Source organism: Saimiri boliviensis, chromosome 11 (assembly GCF_048565385.1).
Source record: "Saimiri boliviensis isolate mSaiBol1 chromosome 11, mSaiBol1.pri, whole genome shotgun sequence".
Classification (NCBI taxonomy): Eukaryota; Metazoa; Chordata; class Mammalia; order Primates; family Cebidae; genus Saimiri; species Saimiri boliviensis.
This window is the reverse complement of record NC_133459.1, coordinates 81851752-81873079: the sequence shown is the minus strand read 5'-3', so window position 1 is coordinate 81873079 and position 21328 is coordinate 81851752. Positions and strand designations below refer to the sequence as shown.

The following is a 21328-nucleotide window of genomic DNA, read 5'->3' as shown; positions in this document are numbered from 1 at the left end:
TTAACCTATTGTTACATTTAAGTCATTTTTTGAAATGTTTTTTTCTATCCTAAAGGTCTCAGGATTGAAGAAAACTGCTGAAAAAAAAAAAAAAAGAAAACAACAACAAACCTCACATCTTTCTTGCCTTGGCTCTCATCTCACTACAGTCCTTTAGGTAGAGAATCTTATTGGACAAAGTACATGTTATCTCTAAATAGAATCAAAGGAAAATCAAGGTCCTGAAAGAATTTTAAAATAGAATTTTACACATTTTTAACATGAATTTCTGAGTCTTACCATTTATTTTTAATTTTTTTTGAAATGGTGTACATTTATAGAAAAAAATCATTTCACTTATTAATACAGATGAAGATCTTGAGTATAAGATATATTTATTTATTTATTTATTTTGAGATGATTTATTTATTTGTTTGTTTATTTTGAGATGGCGTTTCGCTGGTTACCCAGGCTGGAGTGCAATGGCGTGGTCTCGGCTCACCGCAACCTCCGCCTCCTGGGTTCAGGCAATTCTCCTGCCTCAGCCTCCTGAGTAGCTGGGATTACAGGCACGCGCCACCATGCCCAGCTAATTTTTTGTATTTTTAGTAGAGACGGGGTTTCACCATGTTGACCAGGATGGTCTGGATCTCTTGACCTTGTGATCCACCCGCCTTGGCCTCCCAAAGTGGGATTACAGGCTTGAGCCACCGCGCCTGGCTGATACATTTATTTTTATTATTAAAATATATTTTCCAAATGTTAATGCCATTCTAACTTTCTCAACTCTCTTACCATTTACTGTTGATATATAGTGGTTAAATGGACTTTTCAAGTGAGATTTAGGTCTGCTAGAACTGATATTTTAGCATGTCCACATCTGGTTTCTTCAAGTGTGAGTGAAGCTGTGTGAGACCACCCAGATTTCTGGGCAATTCAAGGTGATTTTTTTTTTTAATTGCCAAGAAGTCTAAAAAGACAAGAAATTTAGACTGGAAAGCTTCTTTTCTCATGTTTTTTCATGAAAAACATGAGAAAAGAAGCATACCCATGATTCATTAAATGAACAAACATTGCAAAATAATTTCTGCAAGTCCAATTTCCACCCTGAACTTTTCTCTTGCTAATCAGAATGACCCAGCAAACATAGAGAGGGCTATGGAAAAAGGAATTGCACTCTTTAAAAAAATCATTTGAAAGTAGACCTGTACTGTGATGTGGACAAGGGTCAGGTACAACAGATTCATGTATTTCCTGTACTGTTAGGAGTTTGCACAAAAGTGAAAAATGGACCTGAATGTTAAAATCCACTTAAAATCATTCATTATGGATAGAGTGATCATATAACTTCTTATCCAAACCAGGACACTTGAGTTCAAAATAAGATGTTATTCATAATTATTCTGGGCCAACAAGTGTAAAACAGAACTATACTGGGGAAGGCTGTACAAACAGTTTAATTATAGGCAAAGCCATTAATAATTTGCAGACTGTCCTAAGACCATAAATATTGCCTAGGGATTAATATGGAAACTGCATTATGTGGCTGGACAGCTGGGATCAACAGAAGGCCTGTATGCAAGGCCAGAAAGGTGAGGTGGCTCTTCATGAACAATTTTCCTTGGGAAACTCGGAAGCCCATTTGCAAATCTCATAGAGTTCAGAGTGTTATGGTGCGCTGTGGTTGGTACAAGTGATGACTGAGCTCACTGTGAAAAGAATCTGAATGTTAAGTTACTTTTTGCTCATCCACTGACACATCCTCTCCTGCAAGATGGGTGTCTTTTAAAAACAGGAGTCTCACCTGGTGATGGTGATTATTAACTTCATTTGTGAGCTATAGTAAAAATGTTACTATAGTTTTTTTAAAGATAAACACCTTTATCACTTGAGACAGACTCTTTCTATTCTGTGCTTGTCTCATTCTAAAAAGCAATTCATCAGGAAAGACAATGTCATGAGTAATATCAAAGGACAAAATTATAATAAATTTCGTTATAGATTGAATTGGTTTTTATTTACTATTAGGGGCAGCTTCCATTCCATGAAAAAGAATAAGAGCTCCTACTAGGCAAGAACAAAACATTGGGTTTTTGTAAGGTGGGAACCAGAAACAGAACAATGTGGGGGGCGGGGGGGGGAACCCCAGAAACAAACAAAAAAACCTGATTGGTTAACATCAGGTTTCAGGTTACTTTTTTGGTAAGAGTTAAAGCAGAGGGGACTTCCTTACTAGACTGATTCAGGTAGACTGGAATCTCCTGTTTTCAGAAAAAACTGGTCTATTTTGGTATCTATCTACTTCCTTAAAGCTTCAGTTCGATTATATGGCATTTAGCCTAAGCGACTCCATTTTGGTCTGGTCTGCTGGGGCCTAATGCAGGAGCTTAGTCCAAAGCAATGACTTCCCATAATTTCATTTAATAGTATTTATAAATTATTTTTAAATGAGACAGTTATTTCTGGTTTGAAGCATTTTGTTTCTTTCTACAGATTGAAAGCATAGAAGCCTTTGCTGTGAATATTTGTGAGCATTTTCTTTCTTCTTTTAACCATGTCATCCGAACTCAAGTCTATGTGGAAGAAATCCCTTGGAAGCGGCTTGAAAAGGTTAACTCACTTATTTGTGCTCTCAGTTTAATTAATGAAATTGGCTTTATGGCAAGTACTGAATTTTTCCTAGAAATAATTTGTTTCCCTAATTTTCAGAATGGAGTTAAGCATGTCCATGCATTTATTCACACTCCCACTGGAACACACTTCTGTGAGGTTGAACAGCTGAGAAGTGGTAAGAAACTATTTTTTCATGCTTTGATTCTATAGTAGCAACTTCAGGGGGGGTTTGTTTTCTTTTTTCTTCCTTTCTTCTAAACAACACTGTTTATTAACTTGGAGGAAAACTGCAGAGAATTTTTAAGGCTTTTAAATCTGAGATAGAAATGAATATTGTGCCTTGAATTGCATTAAAGAATTATCTACTTTTTGTCTTAAAAGTTTAAAAATGAAGACTGGGCGCGGTGGCTCACACCTGTAATCCCAGCATTTAGGGAGGCTGAGGCGGGTGGATCGCCTGAGGTCAGGAGTTCAAGACTAGCCTGACCAACATAGTGAAACACCATCTCTACTAAAAATACAAAAAATTGGCTGGGCGTGGTGGCAGGCGCCTATAATCCCAGCTACTTGGGAGGTTGCCCCATTGCACTCCAGCCTGGGCAACAAAAGTGAGACTCCACCTCAAAAAAAAAAAAAAAAAAAAAAGGCCAGGCTGAAAAGATCCCAAATCTCTGAATTTTCTGACCACTAGTGTTTGTACCATACCATGTCACAATTGTAGTAACCTTTATAGGAAATATTTACTAAATAGTCAAGTTTTTCTGAAATTTTATTTGTGTAATAAAACCACTAATATTATGATTTCCATAAAATGCATCTAATTTAAGATAGCAATGATAGTTATATAATCCTATTTGCTAAGAAATTTCAAAATTAGGCCAGGCTCGGTGGCTCACGCCCGTAATCTCAGCATTTTGGGAGGCTGAGGTGGATGGATCAAGAAATCAGGAGTTCAAGAGCAGCCTGGCCAGCATGGTAAAACCCCATCTCTACTAAAGATACAAAAAATTAGCTGGGTGTGGTGCCACGTGCCCTACTCCACAGGCTGAGGCAGGAGAATCGCTTGAACCTGGGAGGCGGAGGTTGCAGTGAGCCGAGATCACACCATTGCACTCTAGCCTGGGTGATACGGTGAGACTCTGTCTCAGAAAAAAAAAAATTTCAAAATTAATTCTGAAACATAAATATAATAGAGGTGTTATTAGTACTGATAACTGAACTTAGCAGGTACTAAAATTTCCACAGCTTGTATTCCAGAGATTTGTTGAACATGCCAGAGCAGAGTTCAATAACTGGCTAAGAGTTAAGCTAGAGGACCTCCAAGAACCATGGAGCCAAAGCTGGCAATTATGTCTTTATTCCAGTAGAAAATAAACTTTAATGATTGCTATAAAATGTAAGGGTGGACTCTTAACTTCTCCTGTGTTCCTTCCCTCTTTCCCTTTCCTCTTCCCTTTTTTTCTTTGCTGTTATTTTTTCTCCTCTTGCCTTCCCCTCCTCTCCCTCCCCTTCCCTGCCTTCCTTTACTAGCTCTCTTTAGTAAGAATTTGAAGTGGCATCCAATAAATACCAGGCATTATAAAGTTAATAAAGTATAATGCCCCTTCTCATTCTGAGTTCTTCTGGCTAGAAAGTTCTAGTGTATTCACTATTTTAAAATATTTTCCACTATCTGAATTAAAGTCTAGACATAGCTAGGACCTTCTCAATGTTTGATTAACAGTTATAAAAGTAATGTTATATAAAAGAGACTAAACAGTTGTCGTTTTTGATTGGAAAGATGATCTTTATCGTCCAGGTATGTAGTCATGTGCTATATTAGCTTTCTGAGCTATTTGTTAAGTTAAATTGGAACGAACTTCTTTCTTTTCTTCCTTCCTTTCTGTCTCTCTGGTTCCTTCTTTCTTTCCCTCTTCTTTCTCTTCCTCCCTCCCTTCTTCCTTCATTCCTTTCTTCCTTCCCTCTTGCCTTAGATATATGGCTTTGGAGGAGAAAGGAAGAAAAGTTTCCTGACTCAGTGTTCTCCTACCCACGCTCATTAACATCCCTCGTAAAATTAGAAACTCAAAATCAGTGCTGTCCAACTGAAATATAATGCAAGCCATATATGTAATTTTATTTTTTTTTAAATAACCGCATTAGAAAAGCAAAAGGAAATTAGGGAAATTAATTTTAATAATATATTTTATTTAAACATATCAAAAATATTTCAGTATGTAATAAGTATAAAAATTACTAATGGAATATTTTACATCTTTTTTTACAAAACTGTCTTTAAAATTCTGTATATTTATAGCTCATTTCAAGTTATACTAGCCATAATTCAAGTGCTCAGTTGCCACATATGGTTTAGTGCCTACTGTATTGATCAACACAGCTCAAAACTGCTTTTTGGTGACTTTTGGGATGCTTAGCACATTTTTCAATTATGTAAAATAATAACAGCAGCTAGGATTAGGTCTCAAGAGAGCTAATTAACAATGAGAGCATTTATGAAAAATGCTTATGTCATTCATTCATATACTATTCATTCAGCAATTAGACTTTGAGGACATATTATGTATGTAAAGGGCCGTAGATAAAGAGAGGAATAAGGTGTTCCCTGACCCTACCGAGTTTACAGTAGATTAATAATAGGAGACAGATTGATTGCAATATAAGAGGCTAAAGACTACGATGAAGGAATTAAAGGCATGCTATGGGAACCGAGAGGTGCAAGAAACTCTTTCCAGAGCAATCTGTCTGGAAGGCTTGACAGGGGAGGAAAAATATTCCAACTGACTTTTGAAAACTGATTCAGAATATGCTGGGTATTGAAGATGGAAAGGGAATTATAGGCAGAAGGAACAGGATACATATGAGTACGATTCATGAGGAGTAGAAGAGGGGAAGTGAAATACTTTGAGCACTTGCCTCATGCTGAAGACTGTGTTGGGGAAGTAATTTATTTAACTGTGGAAACAACAAAGCATTTGAGGGACAGTAACAAGTTCGGTGGGTCTGATTTCTAGAATGTAAGAAGTGGAGATGAAGATAAAGAAGTTAATGGTTTGGGCTGGAATCTGAAGGGCCTCATGTGCTATACACAAGTTTAGTGTAAGATGGAGGCAGTTTTGCACAGCGTTAAGCAAGAGGCCTTGAGGTCAGAATGTATCGTATTTGAATTTGAGCTCCACTACTTAATAACTTTGTGATTGAGAACGAGCTTACTTATACTACATTGGAGGGTTTTAATTTGTAAAATGAGGATACCAGTGCCCGCTTCAACAATTGTCTAGAGAAAGGATTATAAATCGTTCTTTTATAAAGACACATGCACACATATGTTCATTGCAGCACTGTTTACAATAGCAAAGACCTGGAACCAACCCAAATGCCCATCAATGATAGACTGGACAAGGAAAATGTGGCACATATACACCATGGGATACTATGCAGCCATAAAAAACAATGAGTTCACGTCCTTTGTAGGGACATGGATGAATCTGGAAACCATTATTCTCAGCAAACTGACACAAGAACAGAAAATCAGACACCACATGTTCTCACTCATCAGTGGGAGTTGAACAATGAGAACACATGGACACAGGGGAGCATCACACACTGGGGTCTGTTGAGGGGGCTAGGGTGAGAGCAGGGGGTGGGGAGGTTGGGGAGGGATAACATGGGGAGAAATGCCAGATATAGGTGATTGGGGGATGGAGGCAGCAAACCACATTGCCACGTATGCACCTATGCAACAATCCCACATAATCTGCACATGTACCTCAGAACCTAAAGTACAAAAAACAAACAAACAAAAAAATTGTCCAGAGAAACAAAGGAAATAAATGCTAAATTTATTTTATTAAAACATTTAGCATAGTACTTGGCACATCGGAAGCTCTCCTTAAATACTAGCTATAATTATTGTTTAGAATGGCAACAGAGAACCAGAGAAGGTCTCTAATGGTCAGATTAGCAGGTACATGTTTTTGTTCAGAAATTCTGACCAAGGTGTGGTGACAGGCTAGAGAAACAGGCAGTAGTGAGACATTTGGAGATTTCTTGCAAAGATGACGTGATTGGGTCTAAACGTAGTAGAAATAGAGATGGAGAGACTGAGAGGTTGTGGGAAGCATTATGTGAGACATTTTTGAAGGGTAATCAGTAGGTCTTAGTGGTTGAATAGGGATGGAAGATTGGAAAGAAAGAGGAGTTAAAGTTGGCCCTAAAGTGGGAGGACTGGGCAACTGACTAAAGAGATTGCACACAGGGGAAGTTTTCAGGTGGGACGCTGGTGAATGTGGGAATATGTAATGGAGATAGATTTGGGGCCCATCAGCAGATTGGTGGTAGGTGAAGCCATAGGGAAGAAGGAAACCATTCCAAAAGAAAACATACCAGCTGAGAAGAGTTTGAAAGAGAAGATGGTCTGGGGAAAATTCCCCATTGTAAGGGTTGGGCAGTTTAAAAAGTGAGACAAGAACTTTTAGAGAGATAGAAGGAAGACGAGGGATGATAGTGTCATGGAAACAGAAGAAAAGACATTTTAAGAAATTAGGGATTTCTGAGTTACTGACGTACCTAGATGCATAATAAATAGACCCATATGCAGTGGCTCAGCACTGGAAGTTTACTTCTTTTTGTAAAAGTCTAGTTCAGTGTCTTTATGTGGGGCTTTGGGTGTCAGAGGGATGCTGTGTTCCATGAAGTTCTTCAGGAACCCAGGTTGATGGTTTTACATTTTTAATCCTTACTTTTTGGTGTCACCTTGAGAGTAGATCTCCATACCAGACAACCAAGGAAAGAGCTTGGAGGAGCAAAAGGAGGGGCAAAGCCCCTGAAGCATAAGCTCCTGGCCTGGAAACAGCATGGATCATTTCTACTAGAGAAAGCTCAGGCACATAGCCACACCTCACTGCAAAGGATACTGTGAAATGTTGTCTAGCTGAGTGCCAGGAGGAAGAGCAAGTAGATTTGGCCTCTGCCATAGGAGAGTTAAGAAGTTGTGGTTATGAGAGGACTGATGAGAAACTACATAGTCAGCAAATAGGCATCATTGGTAACTTCCCAGAATACTTTCAGCAGAGCCATGGAGATGGAAGAGAAATGGCCAAGTATAGGGCTCTGCTGATCACAAAAGGAAAACGGACTTCTCTTTATATCCTGTTCTTTCTGGGAATGACCAGGAGTTGCTATCAGCTTGAATTCTAATCACCTGGCTGCGGCTTAGAAAAACTAGCCACCATAATCAGGTTAAAACGTTTTCTTTCTGCAGAAGACTACAAAGCTTCAGGGTACTGAGATCATTGTGGCAGTGTTCCCAGAAGCTCCAGCTTGACTCATCTAGAATCCAGCCCCCTGCTCTCCCACTGATTTCGTGCAGGGCTGGCAAGGATTGGGATAGGGGAAGAGACATCTGTTGCGTTAAGTGTATATAGGATGTGTGTGCCCATATGTATGGGTGTGAGTATCTTTCAGAGTTGTGTATGTGAAGATGACATTTCTACTGTGTCCCTCTTTGGAGAGTAGGAATGTTTGCTCTTTTGGTAGCAAAGTTTAATTCTTTATTTGCTTATTATCCAAGAGCTGAAACTGTAGGAATTATAATGTGAGAAAATGTTATGATCATTGTCATAAGAAACGCCCTTGTATAGGCTTAACTAAAGAAAATAGTTATTATATTACACACACACACCACTCAAATTCACATGGTGAAGGCTGTTGTTAGAAAAGGAACACCTGAGTAGTGCCTTTGCTGGGGGACTTGCTAGGATGTTAAGACTTCTGCCCCTTCAAACACATGTGCTTAATCACGCGTTCAGTCATGCCACCTCCAAAAGGACTCTTACCAGCTGCAGGTGTGACTGGGTTTCTCCCAATGGACTCTATTCATTCTTACGTAGCAACTGAACAAACGTTTCTAGAACTCCTACTGAACCTAAAACACCACTTTAAACCCTGGGAATTGCTCCCGTTACATGGTTTCTTCTTAGTGGATCTTTTACAGCTACATAACTAGGCTGTATTTTAGTCGTTTCAAAGCCGGCTGATTTCATGGAAGAATCTGGAAGAGAGAAAGAAATTTGTTCACCCAAAGGAATGAGGGCTGGTGTTATATTTGTGGCTTCTCAAGCCCTGAGAAAAGAAGTAGGCCCTACGTGTATGATGCAGGTTGTTGGTTTAGGTATCATATGGAATTGAATCTTTGGAACTCTTTCTGTCATGTATCAGTGAGGAACTACAAGCTTAATGGAGCTTTGAAGTCATTGGTATGATTGAGTCACTAATTTGAACTAAATCAACCCCCAAACCTCTGCACTATTTGAATTATAAGTCACAGTTTTTTAGCATCAGATTTCTCCCACTTGACACTAATTATGAAATTCAGCTGAAGCATTGCTAAATAGAGGAATGGAAGATGGAGAAGAGACCTCAAATGCTAGATTGTGTCTTCTGGTAGTGAAAAATACTTCCTATACAACTATTGACATGAAGGCTAGTAAGGGTAGGGGAATAGTTGTAAGGAAGGCAGCCGATGAAATCTGTCCTGAAGGAGAACAGATTTAAGAGGTGACAAGATGGGCAGATAGAAGAAGTAAGATGGAAGAAGTGGAAGATCCAGGACAGAGATGGCTACTGCCAAAACATCTGTTGTGTCCTTTCGATGTCAAGACTAAAGTGCTTTTCAGTTCCTCTGTAAGAAAATTTCCTGGCAGACTTGTGGTCTTTTAAAATCTTCCTGATCATCACCTCGTTGTACAAAAGCCCAATTAATTTCCTACCATCTGGATGATGTCGTCTCTTTCCATCCAGAATTGCAGAGAGAGCTTTCACTCTCCCTGCATGAGCTAAATAAACTCTCCAAGGCAAATATTTAATTAATCTTTACTTTTTCTGGCACTTTACAAGTTCAAGATTTTCTACTAGAATGATTTAATATGGTTTTAAAATATCCCCCTTTCAGCTATTTGTGTCCTTTTTGGAGGTGTTAAATGTGGAAGCAATTATCTTCTTATGACAAGATCTGATCTTTTTCTTGGCTCAATAAAGCTTTGTGCCTTGTGACACCTGATGCGTAGGTAAGGAATTGGGCTTATTTTCTATTAATTTGCAGTGAGGTACTTTCCCTTAGATAGCTAAAAGGTAGGATGTATGCGTCTCTGAGAGATAAGCCACAATTTGCTAAGTGTGTAGGAGGACACTAAAAGCTAGAAAAGATTATGTTCTAGCAAAGTGAAATGTGAAAAATCTTTCTTTTGCATTACTCCATAACCATGGCAGAAAAAAACAAAAAAGCTGATTAAGTGATTTCATGGGGCGTAACCTAGAAAAGGATGGTCTTTTTGAATTACTTCTTGTTAGTCTAAATGGGAATCTTTTTTACGGTGCGTGAGGCATCATATTTTTAGTTGATGGGCCCATGATTTTGAAAGCCTTAGGTTCTTACCGATGTTCAGAAAGCTGGGGCACTGCCAACAGAGAAGATAAAATAAGCTCTCTGATTTCATCTAGCATGTCTAATGTGTGCCAGGGAAAAATTCTTTTAACATTCAGAGAGAATAGTTTTTGTTGTTGTTGTTGTTTTATAGAATGATGAGAGCACCAAAGTAGATGGTTTGTGTTCTGCCAAAACTGTGGCAATAGTTAATTGTCTTGGGGAACATGAGACATTTTATCTGTGTGAAACTGGTGCCAAAACACATTTTTAAAATGCAACTGCTTTCTCCATTTTAAATTCCAGTGAGAAAGCAGATCATTTCACAGTGGCCTAGTAGGACTGACACTCCCGTAAGGTCAATAAATTCCAGGGCTGGAGATGGATAGGATGGCACATTAGAAGTAGTTTTCAGAACCCAGTGAGACTTTGCGAAACATGGGAAATATTTGCAAGTGGTTGAAGTTAATACAAAAGTCAATTATGGCAAAATCATCATCATCATGTTTGTAGAGCATTTCCTGTAGGTCAGCCATTCTACTAAGTCCTTTATGTGCATTCTCTTAGACATGTAGCAGCTCTAGGAAATAGGTATGATTATCGTCTCCATTTTACAGATGGCAAAATCAAGGTAGAGAGAGGTTAAATTATTCCCTCAGGAACATAGAGCTTATAAAAATGGGGGTTGAGGATGCAGGGAGAGCACTGGGATTTGAGTTCCGGGAATCTGAGTCCCAAAGCTGTAGATTCAACCACTAGGCAACATTATGTCTAGGAATCCTTTTATGATTAACACCATTGAAGAAACCAAAGTTTGATGTGCTTACATGGATGCCAGCAGTCAAGGCCCGATGAATAAAAAGAAAATAATGTAGGTAAAGTTTGCCTTTGGTTCTTTTTCACCTTCTTTTAATTCTCCTGCAAGGGTTTCTACTACCCATTTTAGCCCTACTCCTGATTGCAAACCCATGTTTTATTTCTATAGGATTTTTTTTTCTAGAAAGGCTTACCATGGGAAGTAGTTTATCATAGTATATTACGAAGGCTTAGGGAGTCACTCCTATAAAGGATGTATTTTTGGCTTTCAATAGGAAATTTTTAAGGAGTATAAAGTTTTTTAGATACACAGAAGCCAACTCTAAAAGTGATTATTCAATCTCCATTTCAGACCAATGGAGAGGGTATTTTTCAGGGCTTGGGCTCTATCTGAGGTCCTCAAAGCACACTGTGGATAGGAGGTGCAACCTTGTCTCCTAGAAAGGCTGCTTATGGAACACAAATGGGGAAAGGGTCAAAGGAAGGTAGAAATATTGCATAGATGGTAAGTGATCCAAAACGCAGGAAGAAAAGCATGAGATCTCATAATGTGATGCTGAGTTTAAATTCTGCTTCTGACAGTTTCTAGCCATGTGACTATGGGCAAAAGCCCACCTGCATTAAAATATCTGCTTTCTAGAGTTTTGAGGACTAACTAAGATAAAGACCGAAAACTACAGCAACCAAAGGCATGTCTACAGACAGGAGGTTCTTAGCCAAGGTTAACACCCTTCCTTTCACCCCCTGCCACACCGTGTGTGAGTTGGAGGGGACCAGGAAGGGAAATGGGAAAGATTGATAGGGCTGAGCTGTCTAGAAAAGAAAGATACTAAGTTGTGAGATACTTATTCCTTGACATGAATCAATTTGGTTAAACTCATTCATTCATTCAACAGATACTTATTGATTACTTCTGTAGTTCTGCTGGGTTTGAGGCTTACGCTCACTGCATGTAGCAATGCTGATTTTGTGGGATCATGACTTTATACATTTAAAATCTGATAAACCCAGCCAACCGAAGGCAGCAAGGCATTGCTGGTATCTTTCTCTTGCTCCTTCTTCAGCTATAGCTTCCAATAAGTGCTTCAGAAAGTTGAACAAGAATAATTTCCTGTTTTTGCTGTATTATTCTGGAATGCTCTGCATAGAATATCTTCTTTAATCAGGACATATTTAATCAGCAGATCTACCACTAATCACTGGCTATTGTTCTCTCTGGTAGGTGTACACTAAAGTATAGAAAATACAGAAATACAGACTTTATTTACCTACTTTTGAAATTCCACAGCTCCCAAGTTAACTGTAGCGATAGAAACCACATAGGTGATGTAAACCATTGGATTTTAAAGAACTTCATTGGATTTTAATTGAAGATCATGAATTATATTCTTGTTCTTCAGCTAAGACTGTGTGGTGATACCTGACCCCTCTAACCCTTGATTTTTAGACTAAACAGACCAAGGAAGATAGATATTGGTCAGAACTAATGAAGAGACTGAAAAGAGGTGACCTTAAGAATCATGCCACGGCACTTTGCTATTAGGGTTTGCCAAGTGCTCCCTGAATGTCCCCAGTCCTTCCAGCCTGTGCAGAGAAATAAGGTCATGGTAATGTTAATGCTGTTCTGTTTTAGATGATGCCTGTCACCCTTCCACCTCCCCCATTACCTTATAAACAGGCAGCAGAGACAGAAGGAGAGCCATATCATCCCTTCCATGGTTTTCAACTCCCCTCTCTCCCCCAGGTACTTATGAACCAACTTTGTCCCATCTCCTTCAGCAGAAAAAACAAAAGCCTTTATGCATATCAACTAGGCAGATCTATCCCTTGTGAGTCACCAGCTTCATCTTCACAGTCTTATTTAGGCTCAGGCAGGCCCACGCTGCTACCCATTTATGAAGTTGCCTGGTTTTGCTGAGCTGATAACCGTAAGGGAACTAGGATGCCATCAGGGCCTAGTGGAGATTGGGATCTTCAGCTACCGTAGATGATCAGCATGAGGACTACCCCCAGTAAAGGAGTCACAGTAGCAGGTGGAGGTATGGCTCTTAAGGAGTTTATTAACAAATTGCAGGATGATCACCTGCTGGAGGAGATGAAGCTCAAAATACAATACGGTGACTTGGCTGAGAAGACACTCCCACATGTACTTGAGAGAAAGGTATTCATTTCTGTGGCCTTCGATACAGTACGGAAGTTATTCTTAGACCTTTAGTTTTTCTAGGGCACAACTGGGCAGGGAGTCATGGAATCCAGATGGAAAGAAAGGGACACTGTCCTCCTCACTTGGACTTCAGAGGAAATAGGATGACCAAAATCATGGGGGTGGTGTAGTTTTTGTGCACAATGTGTCACGTTTTAATCACCAGGATCCTCTGTACTAATCAGCAACAAGGCACTGTTTTGTTTATGACCTAATCCACTCCTGACCTTCTACTTGAAACAGGACCCCCAGTTATTCATTCTGGAATCAAAGACCTCAAGGTCTTGAAAACAACCCAGTCTGGATTCGAAGGTTTCATCAAGGACCAGTTCACCACCCTCCCCGAGGTGAAGGACCGATGCTTCGCCACTCAAGTGTACTGCAAGTGGCGCTACCGCCAGTGCAGGGATGTGGACTTCGAGGCTACCTGGTATGAACGTGCGCAAGTAGTATCTGCCCTTGTCCCAGGGGCACAGACTTCATAGAGTCTTAGATCTGAAAGGGAAACTTAGAGGCCATTCAACTCAACCTCCCCTCCCACTATTCAGAAATCTCTTCTGTTTATTCAGTTTATTAAGTTGGTGGTTATCAAACATGGATGTGCATCAGAATCACACAGAATCGAAAAATGAAGCTTGCTGGACCCACCCCCAGAGATTCTGATTCTGAGGTGGGGCCCAAGAATGTGCATTTCTTACAAACTCCCAGGGGATGCAGATACCACTAGACTGGGGACCACACTTAAAGAAACACTGCATCAGATGAAAAGAATATCTGGCCTTACTACCAACTTGTTCCCATTTGTCAGGGACTTTCCTGATTTTAATACTGAAAGTCCCACGTCTCAAGAAACCTCTTGTTCCAGCAAGCTGGGATAATTGGTCAATCTAGGCTAAACTGAAAATGACATGATGTTCATAAAAGCATTTTATAAGTTGTAAATGCTTTAAAAATACTTTCAACTGAAATAACAAACTGAGATAGATTCTCCAAAGATAATTTTATTTAGGAACACACAAGGAATCTGCAAATTTGTGGGCTACAGCAACCATAGGTGTATCCTAAGAGGTTGAGGCAAGGGGAAGCTTTTAAAAGCAAAAGGAAAAAGTGTACATTATTTGTTTTGAGACAAAGAGAACACTGACCAAAATCATGGGGGTGGTGTAGTTTTTGTGTACAATGTGTCACGTTTTAATCACCAGGATCCTCTGTGCTAATCAGCAACAAGGCAGTAGTTAACGCCAGCTCATTAGTGGAGACTGTGTCAAGCAAGTGTTCTTGTACATCCTGCTAGCTGTCTTTGTGACTCACGTTGCAAGCCGCAGCTTGAAAAGTCCTTGGCAAAATTCTTGTTACAAGCATATATACCTAAGAGCCCTTCAGAGAGTCTTTACAATAGTTCTTACAGCCATGTGTGTGTGAGAGCCCTCCCTCAGCTTCCTGGCTTTATTTATTTATTTCATTGGAGTCTGACACAAGTGACTCCATTTTGATTCTGACAACTCACAACATAAAGGTATGATTATTATTATAATAACCTGACATGGAGTAATTAGGCCTCTGAACTTTTAGAACCTGCCTTTTGATTAAGTATCTCCTTCCTTTGCTAAAGCTCTGTTAGCAATTTCTACCTTACCATAAGCTAGAATCTGCATGCATACCCTTCCCCCACCACCCACTCCCACAGCGCTCCCTCCCACTGGTGTAGTTTTTCTCTGCTTCTTTTATTATGTGATAGGTTTTTAAATGCATGACGAGAATGTCACCTCAGTCCTCTTTCCTTTTTATTTCAAGTACTCTCCATGAGCAGCAGCCTGATGTATTTATGTTGAAAAGTGCATGAAATTAAACATGCCAGAGGCAGGATAGTACTGTAGGCTGGGCCTCCTACTAAAAAGAGAGACTTAGAGCAGATCATGCAACTTTTAAGCTCAAATTTTTCATCTCTAATTGGGGATAATAATAGTACCTACTTCAGCTATATTGAGAGAATTCAATGACATCATCGCATAAAATGCTTAGCACATAAAAATCTGTCTAACCTAAAAACACAGAGTCTGGCACAGAGTAAACCCCTAAATGTTAACAATTCAAGGAACTAGCCAAGCAGAGCAGCAAGATGGTGAGAATATTTGGGAGGTCTTCTTCATAGGTTCTTCAAACATGACGGGAAATTTACCCTGAAGTGCCCGTTGGGCCCTGATGCCGAACTATGAAGACAGTCTAGTGATGCTCAGCATGTTTATTGAATGGGTGTGTGTGTGGGGTGTGTGTGTGTGTGTGTGTGTGTGTGTGTGTGTGTGTGTGTAGGGGAATGGGAAGTGAGGTGTTTTGTTTTTGGCATTATAAGATACTAATCTCTTCTAAAAACATGAATAAAATTGTTTTCTGGGGACAGACAGATCACTGTTTCTTTGCTTTCTAACACATTCCTAAAATTCCATCGTTTCAGGATCCTCAGTGACCTTCTCTGTGTTTTAGGGGCACCATTCGGAACCTTGTCCTAGAGAAATTTGCTGGGCCCTATGACAAAGGCGAGTACTCACCCTCTGTGCAGAAGACCCTCTATGATATCCAGGTGCTCTCCCTGAGTCGAGTTCCTGAGGTATGTTGTGTCAGTTGCAATTCTGAGGATTGGGAGAATGTGTGTCTCCTGTCGGCTCTGAGAAAGAATTGAGAGTTAAAATAAGAAAGTGGAAGACACATGAAAAATGACATCTGTTGTTGTTCAAAAGCTTGTTATAGCAAGTGAGAAGAGAGCACAAAATGGAAAAATCTGTCTAACCTGAAAACACAAGCCACTGTTGTAGTCCTTGAGTTTTGCTGAAAATTCTTTGAGTCCCTTCAACCTGCCACTGATTTAAGCCTCATATTGAGGACACTTGAATGCCTTGAGGGAGAGGGGTAATTATACAAAGGTTCTGTGTTTCAGGAGAACCAGAGAATGAAAGATAGATGTAGAGAGATTTCATCCATCCATCCATCCATCTATCCATCTGTCCATACACCCACTTCCCCACCCATTCATTCATCCATTTACTGAATGGTGATTATGTCTCTGGCAGCACACAAAGGATACAAAGATAAATTAGACATAGTCACTACCTTCAAAGAGCTCATCGTTCAGTGAACAAACGAAATAAGTAAACTAACAATACAATAGAGAAAAGAGTATTATGAAAGTACAGAGCAAAGCACCTAACTCAGGTATGGGAGATGGGTTCAGCCAGGTTTTCTAGAGGGAAGGGTGTTTTATTTGAGTCTAGAGGTTATCTGGGTTTACTCTCAAGGTTGAGGCAGCAGGATAGGTATGGAGACAAGAGATAGCATGATACAGTCATTTACTGTTGGGTCTGCCACATGTGAATGAATATATTTGAATGAATTATAGTCTTTCCATGTGCCTAGAGATGAGGCAGGAGCCACAGCAGCCAGTCAAGAGGGCCTTTGCAGGCTTATTTATAGAGTCTGTACCTTATCCTGAAGGCTTCTGGGAGCCACTGAGGGGTTTAAGCAGGATGTTTTGTGCCAGATTTGGACTCTAGAAAAATCACTCCTACAGAAATGTGATGAATTAAAAGGCTGATGGACCACAGGCAAGGAGATATGTTGGGATCTATTTCAGAGTCTTGCAAGGAGAGTCTGGGCCATGGTGGGGCTGGAAGGGAGGAATACCACCCTTAGACCTGGGCAAGTGGGACTCCGGCCATGGCTCAGCACTTCAGAGGCCCTCTTCAGACCTTCCTCTGGCTAGGCCTCCCTCCATTGGGTGAAGAGTCAGTGGGGCCACAGCAACATACCCTGCAGAGGCCCATGCATTCTCCAGAATTTCCTGTCCAAATAGCCCTGAGACTACTTCTGGAACCTGGGCAAATGGCTTCTTGAGGTCTGTCTTCCAGAGGGCGGATCATGCTATTGGTGTTCACTTTTAGGCCTGAGAGTAGGCAAAGAAGCAGATGTTTGCAGGAGGTATGGGTGGTGCTCAACATGCAAGCTGGAGTGTCTACCTATGTGAGTCCAAGAGAGACGGTGGGATGGGCCTAGGCGAGGGTCTGGCTCTTCCCATGCTGCCATGCTCTGGCATGGTACTCCAACGAGTCAGAGAATTTTAAATTAATACCTGGCTTTCCAGGTTGTTATGAAGGGTATATTTGTCAAGTTAGAAGAGTAAAACATATCACTTAAAAAATTTTAGCCTGATTTATGTAAGTTTAAAATCTTTATACATTTGGTATGTGGATCTCCAATTATTACTGCAAGGCCTGTAAATGTTAGGTGCTGGCCTGGAAAGGAGGGAGTGGAATGAGGAGGAATTTAGCAAGTTGACTGGCTAGTAACTGGAGGCCAGTTGGATGTCAAAGAGGTCTCTCAGATTTCTGACTCAAGGAGCCCTTTCTTTTCAGAAAAACACATTTTGTACACTGAGGGGGAGAAGAGTGAGTCCACCATCTAATCACAGAGCTAGCAGGAAAGAACAGTGTCGAGCAGTGGAGGAACATCAGCGGGTGTCTCCAAATCGGAGAGAGAACCTGAGTAATAGGCACAAGGGTAGGGGAGGGCGAGGGAGGCTGGAGCGACAGACATGGAGGCTTGCAACTCCTGATGTGATGCATACCACTGTGGCTTCCAGATAGACGATATGGAGATCAGCCTGCCAAACATTCACTACTTCAACATAGATATGTCCAAAATGGGTCTGATCAACAAGGAAGAGGTAAGAGAACTTTAAATATATTTAAAGCACATATCTGACCCACCCACTTCTGCCTCCCTTTTACAAACCTGGGATGATAATGTCACTGAAAAAAACTCTTAGCAACTGTTGCTTTGGGGAATATTTATAGTTGCCAGTGACTAGAGCCCTCTTCAGTTCTGGGACTTTCATTGCCTGAGGTTGGAGTGCCCTTGAAGTAGATGAATGCTTATATAAGGTTGGAAGCTGTAGAGAGGAAAAGACACAGAAGGAACAGTGTGTGCCCAAAGAAACGGCTCTGAGATCTGCTTCTCAGAAAAGCGCCTCACAACTTCATTATTCTTCCATCATGAGGCAATGAGGAGAAAAAGAAGATTCTATTTTTATTTTCTTCCATCATTCCTACCTTTTGATTAAGTAGTCAATTCAGTGGCATGAAATATACACAGGAAAAGATGAAAGAGTATTTTTGTTTCTAATTGCAATTACAGAAGGTAAAACAAGGAAATTAATTTTTTGAAAAGAACAGTTTGTCTTGGAAAAAGCATTTCTCCTAACTGTTTTTTTAAACCATGGCAGAAGGTTAAACCACTCATCATGTCTGACTAGACAGCCTAAAATCCTTACTGGTGGCCTGGTGTGGTCAGTTCTTGGGAGATCAGAATCATTCTTCCCTCTTGGACTACATTCAAAATGATAAGATTTCTCGGTTTGCTTCAGCTTCCCACACACTTCTATACTCTAGAAAACATTATATTGAATATCTTCTTTCAGTATGTGTTGGGGACCGAGATAGGGAAGGATCTATCTATTAGCATCCTCTGCTCCCATAGACTCATATCCTTTGGTGGATAAAGGCTAATGAATGGGTCTTCAGAAAGTCCCACATTCTGCACCTGGTACCCCAGGAGCCTCACAATCCTTCAGGCCAGGTACCTCCTTTCTGTTTTGCAAGTAATGTGGGTGGCCTCTGGCAGGCTTTGACCACCATCAGCTGCAGGTGGAGGCTGGGGAGTCACATCTGGAAACAAAAGTCATACTTAGGTACCCAGCATAGGTGATCTAGAGTTCTGAGTTGCTTAGGAGAGCAACCTTGGTCCCATATGCTGTTCATCCAGCCACAAGGAGAGGCAGCACTATTTACTTTAGAGGAAGGGAAGGATATGGCTACTAGAATGTCATTAATTAGAACATAAAGCCTTTTAAAGCCTTCTAAAGGGCAGAAGAGGGACCTGAAAGTATCCTGGCTAAGTCCATCAGAGGCAAAACAAACAGACCCTAACCAGAAAAAAGGGTCAGGTGCCATGGCTGGAGTAGTGCTTAGCTCAGGACCCCAGGCAGAGAGAGGAGGTCTCCGGAGGCCCCCTCACACCTCAGGTTTGCACTAGTCCCAGCGTGCTGGCAGGCTGCAGCCACAGGGTTCTTCCCTCTAGGAAGTCAGATTCACGGCTCCCTCATGGAGCCCAGCTGGGGACTTGAAGGCAGGAAGGCCTGAGTTCCTTTGGATCAGGTCTCTGCATAAAAAGGCACCTGAGTGGCTGAACAAGCTGTCCTTGTGTCTGTACTTTGAGAATGGCTGGGGCCACTCTTGGACTCTCACCCAGCAGGTGTGTACAAGGTGAACATAGCATATGAGAAACAGGAAGTGGGACACATTGGAACCAGCAGAGAAGTGACAAATGACAGGGCGGGAAGGTGGAAGAGCTCTAAAAGCACGGCTGTCTGGAGCCATTTAGAATTCAGTGAACAGCCTTGCAGACCCCAGACACGTCTGAGGGCATGGTGATCCTACAGCACTGGCCAATGACTCATGGCCAAAGTGAGTCACCAAGAAAAGGTCAATTGTGTTCAATACATTGCATTTAAAAAGCAGAGATACGGAATGCATTTTAGAAATATTTCTATCTTGATGAGTAACATTTTTCAAAACCTTTTAAATTTTCTAGAAAATTGACTCATCTCTCAACTATTGCCAGAATAATAAGGCATTACCATGCTTGAAGTATCTTTACTGGAGGACATACAGATTTTCCTGTTTAGCAAGTTGTTGTTTTTGTTATTTTAATAATTGATTCTTAGAAAGGAGGAGAGAACTATTTTAATGTCTCTTAAGTTACCATGTAGTTTTTCTACAGGTCTTGCTGCCATTAGACAATCCATATGGCAAAATTACTGGTACAGTCAAGAGGAAGTTGTCTTCAAGACTGTGACATTGTGGCCACCAATAGGAGTCCACTCTCAGCTGAGGAATTCCTTATGTCATTTGTGATGCTGGAGATTATAGCACGTAGCCATGCAAAATTTCACACTGTATATTGATTTGTAGTGTTCACTTTCCTCCAATGCGAACCAATTTATTTCTTCTACACCTAGCTCAGCAAGGCATTCTGTGGATTACCTTATTAGTAATTATAACATGCTTTATGGCTAGAGTTTACTTTTAAAATGCTGAGCAGTATTACAACAGTTATACATCAGTATTTCTTTTTGGTTGTCTTATGCCTTCCTAGCTTCGAGAAGCTTTAGAATCAATTCATTAAGAAGATAATCATGAATTACTGGGTGTGTCACATCAATTAATTTGTGTACAGCTTTAAAAAACAAATATCGTTTTCATCCTACTGATGCTCCTAAGTAATGCAGAAAAGGAAATAAAATTATATTGAAAAATATCACCCTTGTTACTTCATTTGACTGAATATTTGGATTTTAAGAATGCTCTAGCATATCACTGATGATTTATTTCCACTCTAATAGTGCTTCTGTGATCTTAATGTATTGATTTTAAACTTTTTCAATCCTTAGATAATATTTAGTACATATAAGGGTACTGAGAAAGAGTATAAATTGTTTTTCTTTGAATAATACATCCCTTATGTGCACGAAATGTCACATTTAATCAATGTTAAGCCAATATACAGATGGGTAGATGCACGCATAGAAAGAAGACTAGAGAGTATATAAGTGAAAATATCAGCAATGATGATTTCGGGACGATGGGATTATGAGTGTTTTTTATGTACCTTTCTGAGTCTTCCAAATATGAACAATTATTTCTTTTACAATCAGAGAAACAAATATAGTTGATGATTTAAAGATGCATACAGATTTGAGGGCTGACTATATCAATTGACTAACACTACCACTGTATACATATAATAAAGCTTCACAAATTATAACTTTAGAAACCCATGATGGAAACCTGTCCACATGAACATTCTAGATAACCTTTTCCATTAAAAAAATCATTATTTAAAAAAATAAAATAAAATCTCCATTTTTAAGAAATGTGTACATATGAGCCCTTAGTATTATTTGTTAATACAGCTTCATTCATGTTTATAATACCACTACTTAAGGTTGCATCGTATAGTGGTTGATTGCACAAACTCATTTAAATCCTGGCTCCACCTCTCAGTAAGTCTTAAGACAAGTTGCCTCATCTGTAAAATGGAAGTGAAAAGAGAATCTACCTCACAGGTCTTTTGAGGATTAAATGGGTTAATGCTTGTCAAGTGCTATGGTAGTATTTGTCCTGACACATAGACATTTATATATACATGTTTGTTGAATGTAATAAATGCGCTGCCTTTTCATTTGTTAT

At 40.0% G+C, this 21328-nt stretch overlaps 1 protein-coding gene across 2 annotated transcripts in view; it reads left to right on the top strand.

The window, feature by feature from the left end:
* LOC101040936 (uricase) overlaps positions 1–21328 on the top strand; it is a 47743-nt gene that overhangs the window by 13070 nt on the left and 13345 nt on the right. The window contains exons 3-8 of one of the 2 annotated variants that reach the window (XM_039473484.2): positions 2473–2589; positions 2689–2767; positions 13275–13461; positions 15513–15636; positions 17662–17745; positions 19860–20396. In XM_039473484.2, coding sequence (XP_039329418.2) covers positions 2473–2589; positions 2689–2767; positions 13275–13461; positions 15513–15636; positions 17662–17745; positions 19860–19934 — 666 coding nt within the window. In that variant the 3' untranslated portion in view covers positions 19935–20396. Of the gene's footprint in view, positions 1–2472; positions 2590–2688; positions 2768–13274; positions 13462–15512; positions 15637–17661; positions 17746–19859; positions 20397–21328 lie in introns of those variants that run through there. The other variant, XM_039473483.2, reaches the window with a different exon arrangement.